The 22,312-nt window shown below is 46.9% G+C and overlaps 1 protein-coding gene across 5 annotated transcripts in view; it reads left to right on the top strand.

Moving 5' to 3' along the window:
* The window catches only part of agap3 (ArfGAP with GTPase domain, ankyrin repeat and PH domain 3), a 432,488-nt gene that overhangs the window by 200,855 nt on the left and 209,321 nt on the right, over positions 1–22,312 (top strand). For 2 of the 5 annotated variants that reach the window (XM_052023938.1, XM_052023941.1), the window contains exon 1: positions 1,923–3,221. The exons of 1 other annotated variant lie outside the window; for it this stretch is intronic. In XM_052023938.1, coding sequence (XP_051879898.1) covers positions 2,351–3,221 — 871 coding nt within the window. In that variant the 5' untranslated portion in view covers positions 1,923–2,350. 2 more of the 5 variants (XM_052023940.1, XM_052023942.1) reach the window with 2 other exon arrangements.

Here is a 22,312-nt window from a genome sequence, read left to right as displayed (position 1 = left end):
CCAACATCCTGCACTCCAGATGTAACTGCCTCCTGGTAACTCCTATCTGTCACTTCTTCGGCTTCCCCTCATGATTTTATACACTTCTATAAGGTCACCCCTCCATCTCGTATGCTCCAAGGAATAAGGTCCCAGCCTTCCCAACCCCTCCCTAGAACTCAGGCCCACGAGTCCTGGCAGCATCCTCACAAATCTTCTTTGCACTCTTTCCAGTTTTATGATGTCTTTCCAAAAACAGGGCAAGCAAAACTGTAGACAATACTCCAAGTGCGGTCTCATCAACATCCTGACTGATGAAGGCCAGTGTGCCAAATGCCTTCTTCCCCACCCTGTTTACCTGTCTGACACTTTCAGCGAGCTGTGTACTTGCACAATGTACTGTATGTTGCAATCATGACTCCAAACTCCAGCAATAAAAGCCTTGCCTGTCCACTGTATCCTCATAAAGAGCTAATTCTGTGTAAAATTCCTGGGACATAGCTGGGTCACTGAGTGAGTTTCCTGGAAGAAGATGTGGATTGCTCAGTGAATTTTGGGAATAGAGACAGGATCACCTGTGGGCTACACTGATTTCCATCCCCTGTACTCCATTTCATTACCTGAAGGAGCACACTTCATGGCCCAGGCATTCCAAAGCACTTTACGTGCGGTGAAGGGCAGTATAAAATTCTTATAACATGGGAAATGTGCATCGAGTCACAGCAGGTCTTACAATGTGATGATGACCAGATGATCTGGATTTAGTGATGTAGACAGTGGAACAAGCATCGGCCACAGGACACAGAGGAGAACTTGCTTGTTTTCCCAATAGTGCCCTGGATTTTTACTCTTCTGCCCAAGAGGGTAGACTTAGTGTCGAGGAAATGGCTGCATAACTGACAGTGTGGCACTCTTCGTCAACTGTACTGCCCATAGATTATCAGCACAGTTACAGAAGTAAGTTGATCCATTGAGTCCGTGCTGGGTCCCTGGACAGCAATCCCACTTTATGCTTGTACTTCATTGCCCTGAAAATTGCCTTCATGTCCTGGAGGATTCCCCTTTGAAATCTGAGTTACTCTTGTTTCTACCACCTTTGCAGGCAATGGGTTTCGGATCACAACCACTCTCTAGGTGCTGAGATCCCCAGGTGTGGACAGTACAGGAGCTCAGACCTCTGACGGATCTTGGGTCTTCCTTCAACTTATCTCGGGTTCCCCTGTCTGGTTTCTGGTCTGAGCTTGGGCTGGAGGCCAGAGCAGATGAAACTGACAGTCTGTTGAGGCGCAGCCCCTTGTTGTGAGGAGTTGAAAATCAAAAGGCTGTCGATGGTGGGAATCTGAAACTAGAAGATACTGGTCAGGCAGCTTCTCTGCAAATAGAAACCAACCCATTGAAGGGAATTTAACCTAAAATATTAACTCTGTTCCTCTGCTTCTGTTGCCTGACTGCTGAGTGTCTCCAGCACTTTCTGTTTTTATCCCCAGTCACCAGGATTCTCTCCTGCTACTTGTTCTGTCATCAGTGACCTGATGTCTTTGCCCTGACCCCACTGTGCTGTCTGTCGGTTCCTGTGGTGGATGAGAGTAGGCACTGGGATTGAAGTGAATCCACTCCACGTTTTCCCTCCCTCCCTCTCTCTCTCCCTCTGTTGACAGATAAAGTGCAAGGTACAGGCATGCAGGCACAGTGTGTGAGAGAGTTTTTCTGAACTAATCACGTCCAGGTCTGAGGCAGAAAGAGCTGACATGTCGCAGTTCTCAGTGCAAGCCACAACAAGAGGCTTGCAGCCTCAGGCTCTCGGCAGCAGTGCTGGCTGCTGCAGTGAGGGAAGAAACTTCAGTGCAGGGCACTGAGTCCATCGCTGCTGAGACGAGCTGTGCTGAGTGGAGAGACCGCTGCGTGCTGTAACATTTTGACTTTGAACAGAAAGGTGGGAGACCCCGTCTGGGCGGACTTGTAGCTGGTAGCTGCCGTTCAGTGGCAGCTCCCTGACCCTCCCTGTGCGGATTGTTATTAAAGTTGGTTGGCTGCTGTTTCTGAGGTGACTCAAGCGGAGAAGAATGTTTTCCTTTGAGCTGGGAGACAGCAGCACCCAATGAATCGGCTGAGAGTGAAAGATGCTGGAGTCGCCTGACAGGCTCCGAATGCAGCAGCTGCTGATAGGCAACTGCCGGCCGCAGTGGACACTAGGCTGGTGCCGAGCGTCAGTGGGCTCGCAGGGGGGCAGCGCTCTTGCTCTACTGATGTGGGGCTGCAGGCACCCCGTGAGCAAGGGCTGAGCTCAGGCAGTCTGGCCGACTGTGTGGCTCTGCCTCTGGGGACGCTGACAGAGCTGGAGGTGTGGGGCGGTTAACTGGAGCACAGGAAGATGCTGCAGGCTCAGTGTAATCTCACTGCAAAGAAGTGTCGCTGCTGCCACCCTGCTGGTGAACAGGCTGAGGCTGCTGGCTTGCCTGCAGTGACTGAACAGGTAAATATCGCCAGTGCTTTACAGGTTAAATTTAAGAGGCCAATTGAGGGCCGGGCGGCTTGTCTCCGGAAGGAGGCCAACCCCTGTGACGCTGTCGGGTTCTCTGGGAAGCTGTCAAGTGTGATGGTCGTTTCTCCGCCGAAATCTGTCAGCAATAGACCGAGACGGCCCAGGAGCATCTGCGTCCCGGAGAACAGGATTGGGTTACCCCTGGAGCTGGAATTAGCAGAAGTAAATGGAGCAAGAGGGATTGATCCTGAGTCACTGTCTGAAAGGGAGCATTCAACACAGGATGGAGAAACGGCGGCAGTAACTGTGCGTACTGGCAGGAAGGAGTTACGTAGACCTCTCAGTATGAGCTTCCTTGAGACTAACAACACCACTGCACAAGGTGAGGCTGAGCCTGCAGTTGCTGCTGAGACTCAGCGGAGCAGCACAGTCACCAGGTCTGACAGTGGACGTTTTCTTCGAACTGGCTATCGATGGTCCAGTCAGCGATGGGCAAGCTCAACTCCAAAAGCTGGGGCTGTGAAAGAAACAGCAACCGATCTCAAGACCCAAAACTCCAAGGCATTGTTCAAATCACTGAGGAGGAGTTTGAGCTTCCGACTGAGGAGAGGGCCAGAGACAAAAAAGGAGCCCGAGGGCAGCAGAGTCAGGACACAGAGTGTTGGAGACTCCTTTCCACGAAGACTGCAGCCCCATGGGCACACAGGCCCATCTCCCTCAGACTCACTAAACCAAGAGGAGCTCAGCACGAAGGAGGAAGGTAAGAATTGGCCGGTGCAGCCTCCACCTTTTCCCGCCATGGTTAAGGCTCCCACAGGGAACTCTGCACATTCCCCAAAAAGAAACTCTGAACAAAGCAGCTGGTGGAAGGTTCTGACTGCCCACTTTCGCAAAAAACACTTTGGCGTCAAAGAGCCACAGAAAACCGATCAATCACAATCAGAGAGACGGAGCAATGGTTGGACTTCCTCGACTGAGGGACAGAATATGAGCCAGTGTAGGAGTGGTGAGCCTGTCGCTGTCGTTGGAGAGAGCCACCACCATCAGGTCAGAGCTGAAGGGCCACCGCCATCATTAGAAGGTAAACTGTTCTCAGAGTGTGCCCACACTCTCTGTCACATTATCATCTATATTAATGATTGAGATGATAATGTGGTAAACTGGATCATCAAATTTGTGGATGACACCAAGATTAGGGGCGCAGTGGGCAGCGAGGAAGGCTATCAAAGTTTGCAGCGTGATCTTGACCAGCTGGGAAAATGGGCTGAAAAATGGCAGATGGAATTTAATGCAGATAACTGTGAGGTGTTGCACTTTGGGAGGACAAAGCAGATTAGGATTTACACAATGAATGGTAGGGCTCTGAGGTGTGTGGTAGAACAAAGGGACCTAGGAATACAGGTCCATAGTTCCTTGAAAGTGGCATCACAGGTAGATAGGGTGGTAAAGTGCGCTTTTGGCACATTGGCCTTTATAAATCAGGGCATTGAATACAGGAGTTGGGATGTTATGTTGAAGTTGCTTAACACATCGGTGAGGCTGAATTTAGAGTATCGTGTGCAGTTCTGGTCACCTACCTACAGGAAAGATATCAATAAGCTTGAAAGAATGCAGAGAAAATTTACAAGGATGTTGCCAGGACTTGAGGACCTGAATTATAGGGAAAGGTTGAATAGGTTAGGACTTTATTCCCTGGAGCGTAGGAGAATGAGGGGAGATCTTATGGAGGTATACAAAATTATGAGGGGTATAGATAGGGTGAATGCTTGCAGACTTGAGACTAGAACTAGAGAACATAAGGTTTAGGGTGAAAAGTGAAATATTTCAGGGGAATCTGAGGGGGAACTACTTCACTCAGAGGGTGGTGTGAGTGTGGAGTGAGCTGCCAGCAGAAGTGGTGGATGTGGTTCAATTGTAATATATAAGAGAAGTTTGAATAGGTACATGGATGGGAGGGGTTTGGAGGGATATGGTCCGGGTGCAGGTAGATGGGACTAGACAGAAGATGGGGCCAGCATGGACTAGGTGGGCTGAAGGGCCTGTTTCTGTGCTGTAGTGTTCTCTGACTCTACCTGGGTACCAGCAAAGAGTAGCAATAGCCTTTGGGGAGTTTTTGGGAAAGGTGGTGTTTAGGAGCTGGATCCAAGTGATGAAGTTAATTGGATATTGGGAGATGCCATTAACCAAGCTTCAACTATGTTGAAACGGAGTAGCTCTGTACTAATTGAGTCAATGTGCTGTGTCTCCACAATCCTTCCTGGACATTGTACATATGCCGTTAACTGGAGTTGATTTAAGGGGGTGTTGGGGGATCTGGAGAATCCACACTCCGTGTGCCTTACTTTCAGAATGCTACTTGCTTTCAGGAATTATGGATTTTAAACCAGGATTTGTTTATCTCTGAAATGAAACTGCTGCAGGTATCTGAGGGGGCTGGCCCTCTGTGGAAGTGTTATCAGCTCAGGGGTGGGGATGTAATAATGAGTTGATTAGAAAGGAGGGTTGAGGTTGTCTGATTAACCCTTGCAGCATTCAAAGCCTGGGTGGGACCTTGCAGTCTAAGAGGAGTATTTGTGAGTCAGTGGCTAAAGGTGAAGGGAGGAGTTGGAGCATGTCACAGGCAGTGCAGCATTCTCCTGCAGGACTGCAGCCACATTTCATTCCCAACCTTCAACAATTGCTCCAGTTGTATTAGAATTTTAGAATCTGGCTAGAAGGCAGGAGGCTATTGAGCTGCCAAGCTGTGTCATCCCTCTGCTACTGTTTCCTTTAGCATACTTGTAAAACTTCTTTCAGACTACAATTTATGCACTTTCTTTTCCAAAGCAACTTTACTTTCCAGCTGGAATCCCAGTTACATTTAACCCTTTTCATATTCTGCACCGTGGAGACCTTTCTCCAGTTGCTGCTTTGTAGCTGCAGCTTAGAGGCAACAGGTCACTCCAGTGATGTACAATTAGTCCATTATTGAGGGAGCAGTGTCCTGTTCAGGTGAGTGGCGTTTTCCTGCTGCCCTGCCTAACGTTAGCGTTGTTGGCCACGCTGTATGTAAATGCAAGCGGTTGTTGTACTTTATCTCAAACCACTGATCAAACCTGAGCACATCTGAGGGCAGATGAAGAGGGGCTGAGCATATCTGAGTGAGATCACCACTTCATTTCAACCCATCTTCATGCTCTGTCACTGGGTGAGTGACTGACATGGGATTCCACCTGCCCTAGGTACTGGCATTAATATTAGTGAGTTGGCAGGAAGGAAAAGAGAAGTGGAGCAGATAGAATTGGTGTAACTTGTAGTGCGGTTGGTGTGTTCATTCAGTGGAGTAGGAAGCTACACTGTTCAGTGGTGGTGCGTGTGTGTGTGTCCACATCGGGGGAGCTGTGTCATGGAGACACAAGAGATCCTACGGATGCTGGAATCTGGAGCAACAAACAAAATGCTGGAGGAACTCAGGTCAGGCAGCGTCTGTGGAGGGAAATGGACAGTCGATGTTTGGGGTTCGGACGCTTCATTTGGACTGATAGAAGGGAGATAGCTAGTATAAAGTGGTGAGAGGAAGGGGTGGAGCAAGAGCTGGCAAATAATAGGTGGATCCAGGTGAGGAGGGGTGACGGGCAGACGGAGGAGGGAAGAGGCCCTCCATGGATATTGCCTGAGTGGTTGAGTTCCTTCAGCATTGTGTTTGAGCTGTGTCTTGGCTTGTTGTCTGTTCAATGTGTGCACCACTGGGCCTATCAGAAAGAGGACCAGCTTCTCCTGGAGTCACACTGAGGGGTTAATACTGAAACTGCACGTGAGCAGACAGCTTGTTAATGACCTGTACATACAGTGAGACTGAAACTTTAGAATCCTCCACACATAGTGGACCTGTCAGGTTACCATTTATTCATTCACAAAGTAGGGAGTTTAACTTTGTCTCGGTATGACGGTCTGTGAGGGGTAGGGTGTGAGAAATAATCTTTTGTCCTGCAAAGCCTTACTGTTGGTGACTGGTGTGAGGCTGATAAAAGTATTGAATGGGGGGGGGGGGGGTGGAAGAGCAACAGTAAAATGAGGGAGGGTAGCCTCAAGCTATCACTGCCCATGTACTCGCTTCCTCTCACAGTGATGCAGCAGGGGACAGGGTAAACTGGGGTGGGTTTTGGGGTGGGTTTTAGGTCGGGTTGTGCTCATGCCTGTCTATACCAGGGGTGAACTCTGCCTTGTCCACTTGAGTAGACTGAAGTTCTGTCAAAACTCTGTCTCCTCAGCCCCTTGGTCACATGCTGTCAAAACACTAGCAGTAACTCTTGACCTTGCTAGCCCTGTCCTCTTTTGCTGTTGCTCTTTGCATCTACTGCTCTCTGGGCAAATTTAATTTTTCCAGAGCCAATTAGACTTTATGTTAATTTTAAAGGAACTTTAAAGCTTTCCCAAATTAATTCGAAACTTAAATAGAAAGCTGGCTTTTTTCCAGTTTTGTGATTCTTAGCTGGCTTTTTATCCATCCTCTGTCTCTGCCTGCCACTCTGAGTGTGGTTCTCTGCACCTTAGCCCCTGACTGTGCCCGTGAAGGCTCTGTGCTCCTTGTAACCTGGGCTCCTTCCCGTTTTACTGAGGTTGGTTCTCCTAGCTCATCCATGCTTACCAAAACATTTACCAATGGCAGCTGGTGCTTTATAATCCTTGCCAGCCAATACAGATATACTTCTCTTCAGGACATTGAGAGAACCAGTTATGCTTTGACAGTTCAGCAGCTTCTCAGCCTGTTCCCTGAATGTTGTCTGGGTGTGTTGCTGCACACAGGTATGTGCTGCTTCATTTCCTGGGGATTATGAATGGGATGGAAAATGGTACAAGCACCTGCAAGTCTCCTCACTTTTCACCTTCTGATGGAAGGAAGATGATTGAAGCAGCAGCTGGGGGTGGTTGGGCCTGAGGCACTGCTCTGAGGAACTCCTGCAGCAATGTCCTGGTGCTGGGGTGATTGACGTCCAGCAATCACATCCATCTTCCATTGTGCAGGCTGTGGCTCCGTCAATTGGAACGTTTTCCCTTTGATGCCCATTGACTTCAGATTCACCAGGGCTCCCTGATACCACACTCGGTCAAATGCTGTCATGCCAAGGGCAGTCACTCTCACGTCACCTTGGGAATTTGGCTTCTGTCCATTTCTGGGCCGAGGTTGCGATGAGGTTTGGCACTGCATCCGCCTGTGGATCAGGCTCCAGAATTGCTTCTCTCAACTTTTATACCTTCTAATGTTGGCGTGTTTTCGGGGTGTTTTCTTGATCAAAGTTGTTAATGTTTGAGACACAGGCCGGTTGAGAGAGTGTGTGTGGCGCGTGATCCACTATCTGTAGTCCTGGCCCGGGCCCTTGTTTTTATTCTCTGCTTTTGTTTATGTGTAACACCAGGATTCAGTCTTAAAAAGTCTTTCATTGAGATCTGGAGGAACTGTTTTATGATGTGGGAAGCGTGACTATAAAAAGCTGTGAGTGTTAAAGTTGGTGTTGAGTTCTGATTTGTATTCTGGTTTAGGTGGTGTGGGGAGCTCTGGGTAGAAGAGACTGCGAAATCTTCTGTCTGTCAAACTCAAGAAAGTGACCTTGCTGTGGCCGAGTTGATCTGCAGAATGCAAACGGATGGTGTTTAAAAATCCATCCACAGTTTAACAGACTGCCTTCCAGCCTGAACACCACCTTTTTCACAATCTCTGATGCATTATTAATCTGTTCTCTGTATAAATAGTCTGTTTGAGCATGAGTTTGATTTTATTAAACCATTATCATTTGTCTATTTTCTCTTTGCTCTGAAAACCTGTATTATAGAACATAGAACAGTACAGCACAATACAGGCCCTTCGGCCCACAATGTTGTGCCGACCTTTAAACCTCGCCTAAGACTATCTAACCCCTTCCTCCCACATATCCCTCTATTTTAAATTCGTCCATATACTTATCTAGTAATCTCTTGAATTTGACCAATGTACCTGCCTCCACCACCGCCCCAGGCAGCGCATTCCACGCCCCAACCACTCTCTGGGTAAAAAATCTCCCTCTGACATCTCCCTTGAACTTCCCACCCATTAGCTTAAAGCCATGCCCTCTTGTATTGAGCATTGGTGCCCTGGGAAAGAGGCGCTGGCTGTCCACTCTATCTATTCCTCTTAATATTTTGTATACCTCTGTCATGTCTCCTCTCATCCTTCTTCTCTCCAAAGAGTAAAGCCCTAGCTCCCTTAGTCTCTCCTCATAATGCATACTCTCTAAACCAGGCAGTATCCTGGTAAATCTCCTCTGCACCCTTTCCAACGCCTCCACATCCTTCCTATAATGAGACAACCAGAAATGGATACAGTACTCCAAGTGTGGTCTAACCAGAGTTTTATAGAGCTGCATCATTACCTTGTGGCTCTTAAACTCGATCCCTCGACTTAAGAAAGCTAACACCCCATAAGCTTTCTTAACTACCCTATCCACCTGTGAGGAAACTTTCAGGGATCTGTGGATATGGACCCCCAGATCCCTCTGCTCCTCCACACTACCAAGAATCCTGCCATTAACTTTGTACTCCGCTTTGGAGTTTGTCCTTCCAAAGCATACCACTTCACACTTCTCTGGATTGAACTCCATTTGCCACTTCTCAGCCCAGCTCTGCATCCTATCAATGTCCTTTTGCAATCTTTGACAATCCTCCACACTATCCACAACACCAACCTTTGTATCGTCTACAAATTTGCCAACCTACCCTTCTACCCCCTCATCCAAGTCATTAATAAAAATCATGATTAGCAGAGGTCCCAGAACCGATCCTTGTGGGACACTGCTAGTCACAGCCCTCCAATCTGAATGCACTCCCTCCGCCACAACCCTCTGCTTTCTATAGGCAAGCCAGTTCTGAATCCACACAGCCAAGCTTCCCTGGATCCACATCTACTGCACTACCCTCATCAATCTGCCTGGTCACCTCCTGAAAGAACACTGTCAGGCTTGTGAGACATGATCTGCCCTTCACAAAGCCATGCTGGCTGTCCCCGATCAGACCATGATTCTCTAAATGCTCGTAGATCCTATCTCTAAGAATCCTTTCCAACAGTTTGCGCACCACAGACATAAAGCTCACTGGTCTATAATTCCCTGGACTATCCCTACTACCTTTTTTGAATAAGGGAACAACATTTGCTACCCTCCATTCCTCTGGTACCATTGCCCTCTAACCTTCTGAAGAAGCCTCCCATGTGGAACCTTGTCAAATGCCTTACTAAAATCCATGTAGACCACATCTACTACACTACCCTCATCAATCTTCCTGATCACCTCCTGAAAGAACACTATCAGGCTTGTGAGACACGATCTGCCCTTCACAAAGCCATGCTGGCTGTCCCCGATCAGACCATGATTCTCTAAATGCTCATAGATCCTATCTCTAAGAATCCTTTCCAATAGCTTGCCCACCACAGACGTAAGGCACACTGGTCTATAATTCCCTGGACTATCCCTACCACCTTTTTTGAATCAGGGGACAACATTTGCCACCCTCCATTCCTCCAGTACCATTTCCGTGGACAATGAGGACTCAGTGATCCTAGCCAAAGGCTCAGCAATCTTCTCCCTTGCCTCACGGAGCAGCCTGGGGAATATTCCGTCAGGCCCTGGGGACTTATCTGTCCTAATATTTTCTAACAGCTCCAAAACATCCTCTCTCTTGATATCAACATGATCTAGAACATTAACCTTACCAACACTGTCCTCAGCGTCATCAAGGCCCCTCTCCTAAGTGAATACTGAAGAGAAGTATTCATTGAGAACCTCACCCACTTCCACAGCTTCTAGGCACATCTTCCCACCTTTATCCCTAATCGGTCCTACCTTTACTCCCGTCATCCTTCTGCTCTTCACATAAGTGAAAAATGCCTTGGGGTTTTCCTTAACCCTACTCGCCAAGGCCTTTTCATGTCCCCTTCTTGCTCTCCTCAGCCCCTTCTTAAGTTCCTTCCTTGCTACCCTATGTTCCTCAAGAGACCTATCTGATCCTTGCCGCGTAAACCTTATGTATGCTGCCTTCTTCCTCCTAACTGGATGTTCCGCCTCTCCTGTCAACCATGGTTCCTTCACCCTGCCATTCTTTCTCTGCCTCACCGGGACAAATTTATCCCTAACATCCTGCAAGAGATCCCTGAACAACGACTACATTTCTATATACAGTTCCCTTCAAAAATGTCATCCTGAAATTATGCGAAGACTGTTCTGCTGTACCTGATTGCTTGAAGTCCACTTGCTGCACTCCCCCTCCCCCTTCCCCCCAGTGATGTGACTGTAGTTGTCAATGTGAGGAGAACTATAGGCTGGGTTTGAGCATGTTGCCCCATTGTGGATCTGATTACAATGGCTTGTGTAACCACTCATTGTTCCATCCTCAATCCCATTGGTTTACAGCAGTCTTCTCTGGCAGTCTCTTGGGACTGAGCAAGAAACAAACTGCTGGAGGAACTCAGTGAATCAAGCAGCATCTGTGGAGGCAAAGGGATGGTCGACGTTTCAGGTCAACTATCCTCAGTCCTGATGCAGGGTCTCGACCTGAAACATTGACCATCCCTCTGCCTGCACAGATGCTGCCTGACCTGCTGAGTTCCTCCAGCAGTTTATTTTATTGCTCCAGATTCCAGCATCTGTAGTCTCTTGTGTCTCCCTCAGGATGGAGGATGACTTGCTTCTACTCCGTGTTTATGGATTCTGAGGTGGCTAATGAAGTCAGTGTGGGGACTGGAGACTTCTTCACAGGAGGGACTGACAGGGCAAGTGGATAGTTTGAAAGTTGGAGAACTCCTTCCACCACTTCTAATGAATGGGTTTGAGGGTCTCAATACCATCTCGAATGCTCCTCCTCCACTTTGAATGATCACGGACCAGTGATTCGCAGGAGTCCATGAGGATGTTGCATTTCTTCAAAGAAGCTTTGAGCACATCCTGAGCCTTTCCTCTGTCTACCTGGTAATCTCCTCCCAGAGCTCCGAATACTGTCTGTTTCAGTAGTCTGGTGTTGGGTGTGTGAATATGTGGCCAGCCCAATGCAGCCAACTGAGAGTAACCAGGGCCTCAGTGTTGGGATGTTGGACGGGGAGAGGGGCAGGTGTAGGTTTGATTGTCATGCTGGAGAATTGGGAAAATATTGAAGATACAAGGTTGACAATGTTTTCCAGTACCTGGAGCAAGTAGTCCGGTTCTCAGGAGTATATTGGAGGGCAGGGATCACTGCTGTCCACTAGACCATGAGTTTTGTACCAGGTTTGAGGTCTTGATCTTCAAATACTCTGTTCCTCAATCGATCAAAGCATGCATTGGTACAGTGATGGTAGTGGTGATTTTGTCATCAGTGTGTGCCTTTGTTGAGAGGTGGTTCTCGGGATGTGAGAGGTGATCCACGTTTTCCAGGGTGTTGTTGTGGACCTTTATTGTCCGTGGGCAGTGTGGTACAGCAGGGCAGCTCGGTAGCAGGCCTTGCTCTTGTAGATGCTGAATGTAAGGTCTATTCTCTCGTATGCTTCAGTGAATGACTTAACATAACACTTACTGTGTCTGTTCAAGTTCATGTCTCTACTGAAATAAGCTTAACAGTGTAGTACTGCATGGGTATTTTTCCTCCAACAGAGTAGTGTTTCTTCAGTTCTGCTCCTTTGACACTGTGACACTCACAACTACTGCCCTCTGACGGTGCAGCACTCCCACAGCATTTACAATGTACTGGGAACATTGGTTTAAATTCTATGATCATATCTGGAGTGGAACTGGCTCTTCTCATCCTGTGAGACTATGGTCCTCAGGGCCGTGTTTGGTAGTGAGACAGAAGCTTACTGATTAGAGAGAATGGTTGGAAGGGAGCTGTTGTCACGTGCATTTCAGGTTTGGAAATGTATGTACAGTAACTGGATGACCTTGTGTTTGATGTGCATTGACTGAAACTGTTGCCTTCGGTGCCTAAACTGTGATTAATGTCACTTCAATGTATTGAAGGAGTACACTGCTCTTGACCGGATTGATGCAAGCTCCATCTGCTGTGCTAGCTGGATATACTGAGCTGCTGTTGCTGACAGTGTACTGTCTGGAGAGTTGAAATAATGAGAATGGTTTTAATACCCCAACTTTATAATTAATTTACTTGGGGTTCTGAGTTGGCAGCCCAGGGATTGTGAACACAGATCCCACCAGCGAAGGTTTAGAAACGTAATTGTATATTTCTGAACCAGCAATAGGCTTATATCAGGAAAGGAATCACCAGGAAAGCTGGCAGATTGTCAGTAAAACCCAGCCAGGCGGCTGATACCTTTCAGGGGAAGGCACCTGCTGTCTGTTACAACTCTGGGTACAAGTTCCTCAGCCCCACAATGTGCTGTTAGTCTCAGTTGTGAGGCATGTATTAAATATTGCTCTACCAGCTTGTACTGAAAGCAAATAATTTATTTGAATCCTGTTTTTATTTCTATTGTAGGATTTTGGGTTTGATGGCAAGATCAGCATTTAATGTCCTTCTGTAATTTGTTGAGAAGGCTGTGGTGAGCTGCCTGGAACTGCTGCAGTCCGGCCAGTGAAGGTGGTTCTCACTGTGTGGTTGGGTGGGGAGTTTCAGGATTTAGAACAAATGATGAAAATGATGATAAAGGAATTGTGATGCATTTCCAAGTCACGATGGTCTGTGACTTGGAGAGGAACTGTGAATTCTGTTATTCATTTCAAAGGTTGAGTTTATTGTCATATGCACAAATACATGTCTGTGCAGGTTCATTGTTGAGGACCAAGGTGTTATGGCAATGCCAGCATTTATTGCCCTTGAACTGGATTGGGGTTCAGTTGTCAACAACATGGGCTGGATCCAGAGGTGTGCTTAGGCCAGACTGGGTAAGGGCTGCTGTTTTGCTCTTGTGAAGGAGGTAGGAATGAACCGGGTAGGTCTTTCTGACAATCTGGCAGCTTTATTTACCTCGTCAAGGCCTTGTACCTCATTGTCTGCCTGCAGTGCACTTTCTCTGTAGCTGTCACACTTTGTTCTGCATTCTGTTAATGTTTTCCCTTGTACTACCTCAATGTACTGATGTGATGAAACGATCTGTATGGATGGCATGCAAAACAAAGTTTTTCACTGTATCTCGGTACATATGACAATAATAAACCAATTACCATTTTTTCTAGTCACTGGTAGCAAGACTAATTGTGGTTGTTTAACCTGAATTTAAATTCCACAGTTGCCGTGGAATTATTAGTTCAGGCCCCTGGATATTTCCTCTACAAGGATTGCACGGTGATCACTCCATTTATACTGTGGGAATGTTGGGAGAATAGGGTTTCAGGAAAATTAGTGGGAGGGATGGGATTGTTTCTGAGCTATCATAGTCCTGAAAGGCAGAATGGCCTCCTTCTGTGTCATATGAAATATGGAAGTGGAAGTTAACTTTCCCAGCTGCTGTGGTGGGATTTGAACTCAAGCCTCTGTTTTATTAGTCCAGGTCTCTGGGTTTCTGGAGCATCGAACCACTTGAGAAAAGCCCACAATAGCGTCCTTTCTCAACAAGTAATCACCAGCAATGGCAAGCTGCCACTTTGAAGGGTGAGCAGTGTGTTGCAAAGCTAGCTGCTGGAGAGGAAGGCAAAACTGAAAGAAAATTGTTAAAATCAGCCTTTGATAAGCCAGCTACAGGTAGTACTTTTAAGTATATCAGCACTGGAGTCGTTGTAAATATTGTATACTTTAGGGTCTGTGTCTGTTCTGTATTCCAGTGCTTGATCCTCTGTAAAGATTGCAGATTGTTGGGTGTGTGTTTATCTTGGATTCTTGGTTAAAATTGCAGAGTTTGGGATCCTTGTTTGTACTATGTTTGAGTGCTGTGATCCTGGGTTGTAATTGCACACTTGGTGATCTGTATCTAGCACTATGATCTTCAGTAAACTTTGAAGAGTTTGGGGATCATTTTTTTCTACATCTTCATTTTTGGGTTCTGGGTGTCACTGGCAAGTCCAGCACTTAATCCCCATCCCCAGCTGAGAAGGTGGTGAAGAGCTGCAGCAGTCCTTCTGCTGAAGGTGCTCCCGCAGTGTTGTTGGGAGAGAGTTCCAGGACTTTGACCCAGAAATGATGAAGGACCATCTATGTATTTCATGTCTCACAAATTTGATTCAGGAAGTGCTGAAGATGTTTGATGAGGGTCAGGGCAGTGGATGTTATCTACATTTTCTTGCAGTAAAGCATTTGGCAAGGTCCTTCATGATAGGTTGGTCCAGAAGATGAGATCCACAGTGAGTTGGTAAGTGGATCCAAAATTGCCTTAGTCAGGGAAGGGGTGTTGTTCTAACTGGAGGTCTGTGACCAGTGGTATTCCACAAGGATCTGTGCTGGGACCTCTGTTGTCTGTCATAATTGAAAATCTAGGTGGTGTGATGAGTAAGTTTGCAGAATGCATGAAAACTGGTAGAGTTGTGGACAGCGAGGAAGGGTTGTCAAAGATACAGCAGGATAGTGAATTATATGGAAATTTGGTCAGAGAAATGACAGATGGACTTCAATCCAGGCAAGTGTGAGGTGATGCATTTTGGGAATATTAACTACAAGAGTAAAGTATACGATAAATGACAGGACCCCCTAGGAGCATTGATGTAATTGCACCTTGAGGGATCTTGGGGTGCAAGTCCTAGCTCCCTGAAAGTGATAACACTAGGTAGATAGGGTGGTAAAGAGGGAGATATGGTATGCTTGCCCAGTCAGCCAGGGCATTGAGTATAAACGCTGGCAAGTCATGTTGTAGCTGTATAAAACTTTGGGTTAGGCCACATTTGGAATATTGTGTGCATTTCTGGACACCGCACTATAGAAAAGATATGAGACTATGGAGAGGGTGTAGAAGAAATTCACCAGGATTTTGCCTGGATTAGAGAGTATTAAGGAGAGGTAGGACACACTTGGATTGTTTTCTCCTGAGCGTCAGAGGCTGAGGGGAGACCTGATAGAAGGATATAAAAGTATGAAAGGCAGAGAAAGGGTAGGTGGTCAGTTTGTTTCCTGAGGTGGAAATATAAAATACTTGAGGGCACAGGTTTAAGGTGAGAGGGGAAAAAGTTTAAAGGAGATGTCTGGGGCAAGTTTTTAACACAGAGAGTGGTGGATGCCTGGAATGCATTTCCAGGGAAGTGGTGGAAGCAGCTACAACAGCAATGTTTAAGGGGCATTTAGACAGACATGAACATGCAGGGAATAGAGGGGTATGGACCATGAGCAGACACTTGGGATTAGCTGAGGTTGGCAATCACGGTCGGTACTGTTATCGTGGGCCGAAGGGCCTGTTCCTGTACTCTACTGTTCTATGTTCTTAGGACGGTGTGTGACATGAAGGGGAATCTTCAGGTGTTGGTGTACTCATGTGCCTGCTGTCCTTGTCCGTGGTGGTGGCAGTCTCGAGTTTGGGAGGTACTGTTGGAGTATCCTGGGCGAGTAACTGCAGTGCATTTTGGAGACGGTGCACACTGCAGCCACTGTGTGCCTATAGTTGAAGGAATGAGTGTTTTGGCTGCTTTATTCTGGGTGGTGCTAAGCTTCTTGAGAGTTGTTGGTGCTGCACTTACCCAGGCAAGTGGAGAGTATTCTATCATGTCCTGCTTGTGCCTTGTCGATGGTGAAAAGCCTTTGGGTATCAATAGTTGAGTCACTCGCCACAGGATACCCAGCATCTGATCTACTTCTGTATGTAGCTGGTTCAGTTGAGTTTTGGTCTGTGGTGACCCTTTAGATATTGATGGTGTGGGACTTGGCAATGGTTGTGTTATTGAACGTCAAAGTGGATGGTTGCAATCTCTCTGGTTGGAGCTGACTATTGCCTGGCACTTCTTCAGGACAATTATTACTTGTTACTTATCAGCCCGTGTGTGATTTCTCTGCTTTCAGTCCCAAAATCCTCGGATATCACTGCATAGTTTGAGGTCTCCACAGTATTCCAATCTGTGGGGAATATTTCACAATTTGGGGCATGTGTATATTTGACTGTTGAGAACCTAAGTTAATGTTACTCAGTTTGGGGTTGTGTTTATATCGTCCTTGAGTACTCTCATCCTCAGTTAGTATGGCTGAGTCTGGGGTAAGTGTCCACACTATCCCAGTGCCACAGTTCTCTGTGAATATCTACTGGCTTGGTGTTGGTGTTCTGCTCTTTATCCAGTGCTGTAACTCTAAATAAGCCTTACACAGTTTGCGTTGACTATTCTAAATTCCAGTTGTGTGACGATCCTCGGTGAACATTGCAGAGTGTGGGGACTGTACCCCAGTGCTGCAATCCTCAGTGAACATTGCAGAGTGTGGGGTCAGTGTGGGGACTGTACCACAGTGCTGCGATCCTCAGTGAACATCGCAGAGTGTGGGGTCTGTACCCAGTGCTGCGATCCTCGGTGAACATTGCAGAGTGTGGGTCAGTGTGGGGACTGTACCGCCAGTGCTGCGATCCTCGGTGAACATTGCAGAGTGTGGGGTCAGTGTGGGGACTGTACCACAGTGCTGCGATCCTCAGTGAACATTGCAGAGTGCGGGGTCAGTGTGGGGACTGTACTCCAGTGCTGCAATCCTCAGTGAACATTGCAGAGTTTGGGAAGGGTTAACATTGCAGTTTGTGGTCAATGCCTGTGCTGTTTCAGTGCAGCAATCTGTGGTTAAATATTTTACAGTTTGAGGTCAGTTCTGCTCTATTCCAATGTAACAAACCAAAGTTAACATTGATCAAATTGGATCCACTTCTCTGATTCCAGTGCTGTAATCCTGGTTTAAATTTGCACAGTATTCTGTTCTTTAACTGAGGATTGCAGAACTCTGATAACTTTATATTCCAGTGTTGTGATCCGTGGTTAACATTGCACAGTTTGGTGTTTACAACTATTCTTCAACCAAGGACACAGAACTCTGAAGACTTTGTAGTTTGGGGTCAGTGTTTAAGCTGTATTTTCACTGCTGTGATCTGTTGTCAGGAATGCACAGTTTGGGTTCACAGTTCCAGTGTTGCAGTATTTGTTGTCAGTGCCGCACAGTTGGGGGTCTATGTCTGTGTTGTATGCCAGTGCTGTGATCTATGGTCAATATTGCAGATATTGGAGTGTGTGTTTGCACTGTGTCCAAGTCTCGGGATCCTCAAATACCATCTCTTGCCTCTCTCAATAACCTGGGGTATATCCACCTTAATGCACTTTAAGGGACTCAACACTACCTCCCACACTATCTCGAAATGCCATAGCATATTGGCATGCTCCACACTGATCTCCCTATCCTTCACATCCTTCTCCTTGGTAATACTGATGCAAAGTACTCATTGAGGACCTCACCCACATCCAAGCCCATGTTCCCTCCTTCATCCTTGAGCGGTCCTATCACTCTCCCTAGTTATCCTCTTTCTCTTGATGTATGTACAGAATGCCTTGGAATTCTCTTTAATCCTACTTGCCAAGGGTTTTTCATGGCCCCTCCTGGCTTTCCTAATTCCCTTCTTGAGTTCCTTTCTGGCTTCTTTATAATCCTCAAGTGCTCTGTTTGAACCTAGCTTTCTAAGCTTTACATACTTTTTCCTTTTTCTTCTTAACTAAATTCACCACCTCTCTCGACATCCAAGGTTCCCTCACCCTGCCATCCTTGTCCTTCCTTCTTACTGGAACGTCACTGTCCTGTACTCTGTGCAGTTGGCCTTTAAACACCCTCCACATGTCAGATATGTACTTGCCCAAAAACAGCTGTTCCCAAGTCCTAGTACAGCTAGTTCCCAAATACAGCTTAAACACTGCTCCCTGGCTCCTGCCTAAAGCCCCTGTAATGTGCCCGGCTCTAATTTAATACTCTCCGCAAGGTCCTTACTTGTCCTTATCTGTAGCTATCTTAAAAACTTAAGGAGTTGTGGTTACTGTTCCCTAACTGTTCTTCCACTGAAAGGTCGGTCACCTGGCCAGGCTTGTTACCCAACACCAGGTCCAGTAAGCCCCTCCTCTCATTGGACTATCTACATATTGATTAAAGAAACCCTCCTGGATGCACTTAACAAATTCTGCCCTGTTTAAACCTCTCACACTAAGGAGGTCCCAGTTTATATTGGGGAAGTTGAAGTCCCCCACGACAACAACCCTATTAGTTTTACATCTTTCCCTAATCTGCCTGCATATCTGTTCCCCAATGTCCCGGTGGCTACTGGGGGTGTGTAGTATAATCCCATCAGAGTGATTGCACGTTTCTTATTTTTGAGTTCTACCCACATAGACTCAGTGGATGGGCCCTCCATTGAGTTGTCTCTGATTAGAAGTGCAACTCTTTCCAACTGCCCTCACCCCTCCTTTGCCTCTCTCTCTATCCTTTCAAAAAGATCAAAACCCTGGAACATTAAGCTCCCATTCCTGTCCCTCTCTCAACCAAGTCTCTGTAATGGCCACATCATCATAGTTCCATGTATTGATCCATGCTTGAAGTTCATCACCCTTTCCCATAATACTCCCAGCATTCATATACACATACTTCAAACTGTCCGTGCCATCGTGTCTACGTGTCTGTTACTTTGCTCCTGCCTGTGTTTACTGGCCCTGACATCTGCCTTCCTCTCAATCCCTCCACTTTCTGACCCGGTGCTCTGGGTCCCATCCCCCTGCCAAACTAATTTCAACCCTCCTTCTTTGCCTTGCCTACTTAAGTGTCTGTCTGTCTAAGTGCCTCTTAAACGTAGTGATCATACCTGGCTCCACCACCACCTCTGGTAGCATGTTGCAGGCATCAACTTCTCCGTGTGGACACTTACCTCTCAGGTCTCCTCTGAAACCCTTCCTCTTGCCTTAAAACCATGCCCTCTTGTTTTTGATTCCCCTACCATGGGAAAGAGGTTCTGACTTATTTATCCTATTATAATCTTAGATACCTCTGTCAGGTCACCCCTCAGCCTCTGTCATTCCAGGGAAAACAAGCCCAGCCTATTCAATCTCTCCCCATGACCAAAGTCTCCAAGCCAGGCAACATCCTGTTGAGATGAGACTTCAGATGCTGGAGTCTGGAGCAAAAACAAAATGCTGGAGGAACTCTGGTCAGGCAGCATCTGTGGAGGGAATGGACAACAGCTGTTTTTTGGCCAAGATCCTTCATCTAACATCCTGGTAAATCTCCTCTGCAGTCTCTCCAGCGTAATCATATCCCTCCTACAGTGGGTGACCAGAACTGCACAAAGTACTCCAAGTGGGGCCTGACCAGTTTTGTAAAGTTCCAAAATAACATCCCAACTCTTATATTCTATGCTTCGACTTCTGAAAGCAAACAACCCTTATGTCTTCTTCACCAGCCTATTTGCTAAGGTTGCCGCTTTCAGTGAACTGTGGATGTGATTCCCAAGGTCCGCCTGTTACATTCCTTGGTGCCCTACCATTTACTGTATACGTCCTATCTCTATTTGATTTGCATTGACTTCTGTCAACACTTCTTGCTGCCTCGGTAAAGCAGCCAACATAATCAAAGACCCCTCCCATCCCGGACATTCTCTCTTCTCCCCCTTCCCATCAGGCAGAAGATACAAAAATCTGAAAACATGTACCCCCAGGTTTAAGGACAGCTGCTATAAGATGATTGAATAGTCCTCTAGTATGATAAGATGGACCCTTGACCTCACCATCCACCTTGTTATGGCCTTGCATCTTACTGTCTACCTGTACTGCACTTTCTCTGTAGCTGTAACACTTTACTCTGCATTCTGTTATTGTTTTACTTCCTCAATGCACTGTTGTGATGAAATGATCTGTATGGATGGTATGCAAGACAAGCTTTTCACTGTGCCTCGGTACACGTGACAATAATAAACTGATTTATCAATGCATCACCTCACATTTGTAGGGATTAAATTCCACCTACTAATGCTCTGCCCAACTTTCTATCTGATCTATATCCTGCTGTAGCTTTCAACAACCTTCAAAGAGTTATACAGCATAGACCAAGGTGTCTTCCTGAGCTAGTCTCAATAACCTGCATTTGGCCCATATCCCTCTAAAACTTTCTGATTCATGTACTTGTTCAAATGTCTTAAACGTTATAGTTGTACCCCCTCGATCACTTCCTCTGGCAGCTTGTTCCATATACCCACCAGCCTCTGTGTGGAAAAACTTGCCCCTCGAGTCCCCTTTAATTCCTCTCACTTTAAATCTATGCCCTCAGAAAGACTGTGACTATCTACCCTGTCTTTGCCTCTCATGATTTTATAAACCTCTCCAGGTTATCCCTTAGTCTCCTTCACTCCAGGGAAAACCTATTCAGTCTCTTCTTATAACTCAAGCCCTCTGGTCCACAACACTCTTGTGAATCTTTTCTGTACCCTCTCTAGCGTAGTCACATTCTTCCTATCATATGGTGACCAGAACTGCATGCAATACTACAAGTGCGGTCTCACCAGTGTCTTGTACAGCTGTACCATGACGTCCCAATTCTCGAAGTCAGTGCTTCGACTGATGAAGGCAAGTGTACCAAACGCTTTCTTCACCACGCTGTCTACCTGTGCCGCCACTTTCAGGAAATTATGTACCTGTACCCCTTGGTCTCTCTGTTCTACAGCCCTCCCCAGAGCCCTGCCATTCACTGTGCATGTCCTGCCCTGTTTAACTTCCCAAAATGCATCACTTTCCACTTAGTCCGAGTTAAATTCCATCTGCCATTTTGGCCCACTTTCCCAGCTGATCTGGATCGTGTTGCAATCTCGGACAACCTTCTTCACCGTCTACCACACCACCAATTTTGGTGTCATTCGCAAAAGTACTGCATATGCCACCCACATTCTCTTCCAAACCCATTATATAGGTGGCAAAGACAGTGCACCCAGCACTGATTCCTGTTGCCACACACTGCTTACAGGCCTCCAATCTAAAAGACATCGCTCCACTACCACTGACTCCGTCCACCAACTCTGGATCCGTTTGGCTGCTCACCCTGGATCCCATGTGATCTCACTTTCCAGACCAGCCTACCTTGCGGGACCTTGTCAAAGATCTTGCAAAAGTCTGTGTAAACAATGTCTACCTCCCTGCCCTCATCAATCCTCTTGGTCACCTCTTCAAAAAACTCAATCAAATTCATGAGACTCAATCCTAATCAGTACTAACCTTTTCAAATGTACATAAATCCGGTCCCTTAGAATTTTCTCCATAATTTCCCTACCACTGATGCAAGGCTGACCAGCCTGCAGTTAGCTGGATTATCTCTGCTGCTCTTCTTAAATACAGGAACAAAATTAACTGTCCTCCGTTCTTCTGATCCCTCAGCTGTAGCGAACGAAAAATCTCTGTCAGGGCCCCAGCTATCTCCTCCCTTGTTTGCTGTAGCATTCTGGGATAGATCTCACCCAGCCTTGGGGACTTACCCACTCTGGAGCATTCCAGGACATATAGAAGGAGAATAGGCAGGTAGTGCAGTGTACCCCTGTGACACTGAGCCAGGTCGTGTGGTGCAGCAGGGAAGGGGGGAGAAGAGGAGAGCGGTAGTGAAAGGGGATTCCATAGTAAGGAGGGCAGACAGGAAATGCTATGGATGTGAAAGAGACTCCCGGATGGTCTGTTGCCTCCTGGGTGCGAGGGTCAGGGACGTCTCGGATCAGGTCCACAGCATTCTGAAGGGGGAGGAGGAACAGCCAGCGGTCGTGGTACATATTGGTACCAATAGCGTAGGTAGGAAAAGCGATGAGGTCCTGAATAGGGAATATAGGGAGCGAGGTAGGGAGTTGTAAAGCAGGATCTCAAGGGTAGTAATCTCTGGATTGCTGCCTGTGCCACGCGTTTGTGAGGGTAAGAATCGGATGAAATAGCTGATGAACGCATGGATAAGGAATTGGTGCAGGGGTCAGGGTTTCAGATT

Source organism: Pristis pectinata, chromosome 9, assembly GCF_009764475.1.
Source record: "Pristis pectinata isolate sPriPec2 chromosome 9, sPriPec2.1.pri, whole genome shotgun sequence".
In the NCBI taxonomy this organism is placed as follows: domain Eukaryota; kingdom Metazoa; phylum Chordata; class Chondrichthyes; order Rhinopristiformes; family Pristidae; genus Pristis; species Pristis pectinata.
This window is presented reverse-complemented; position numbering and strand designations above follow the sequence as displayed.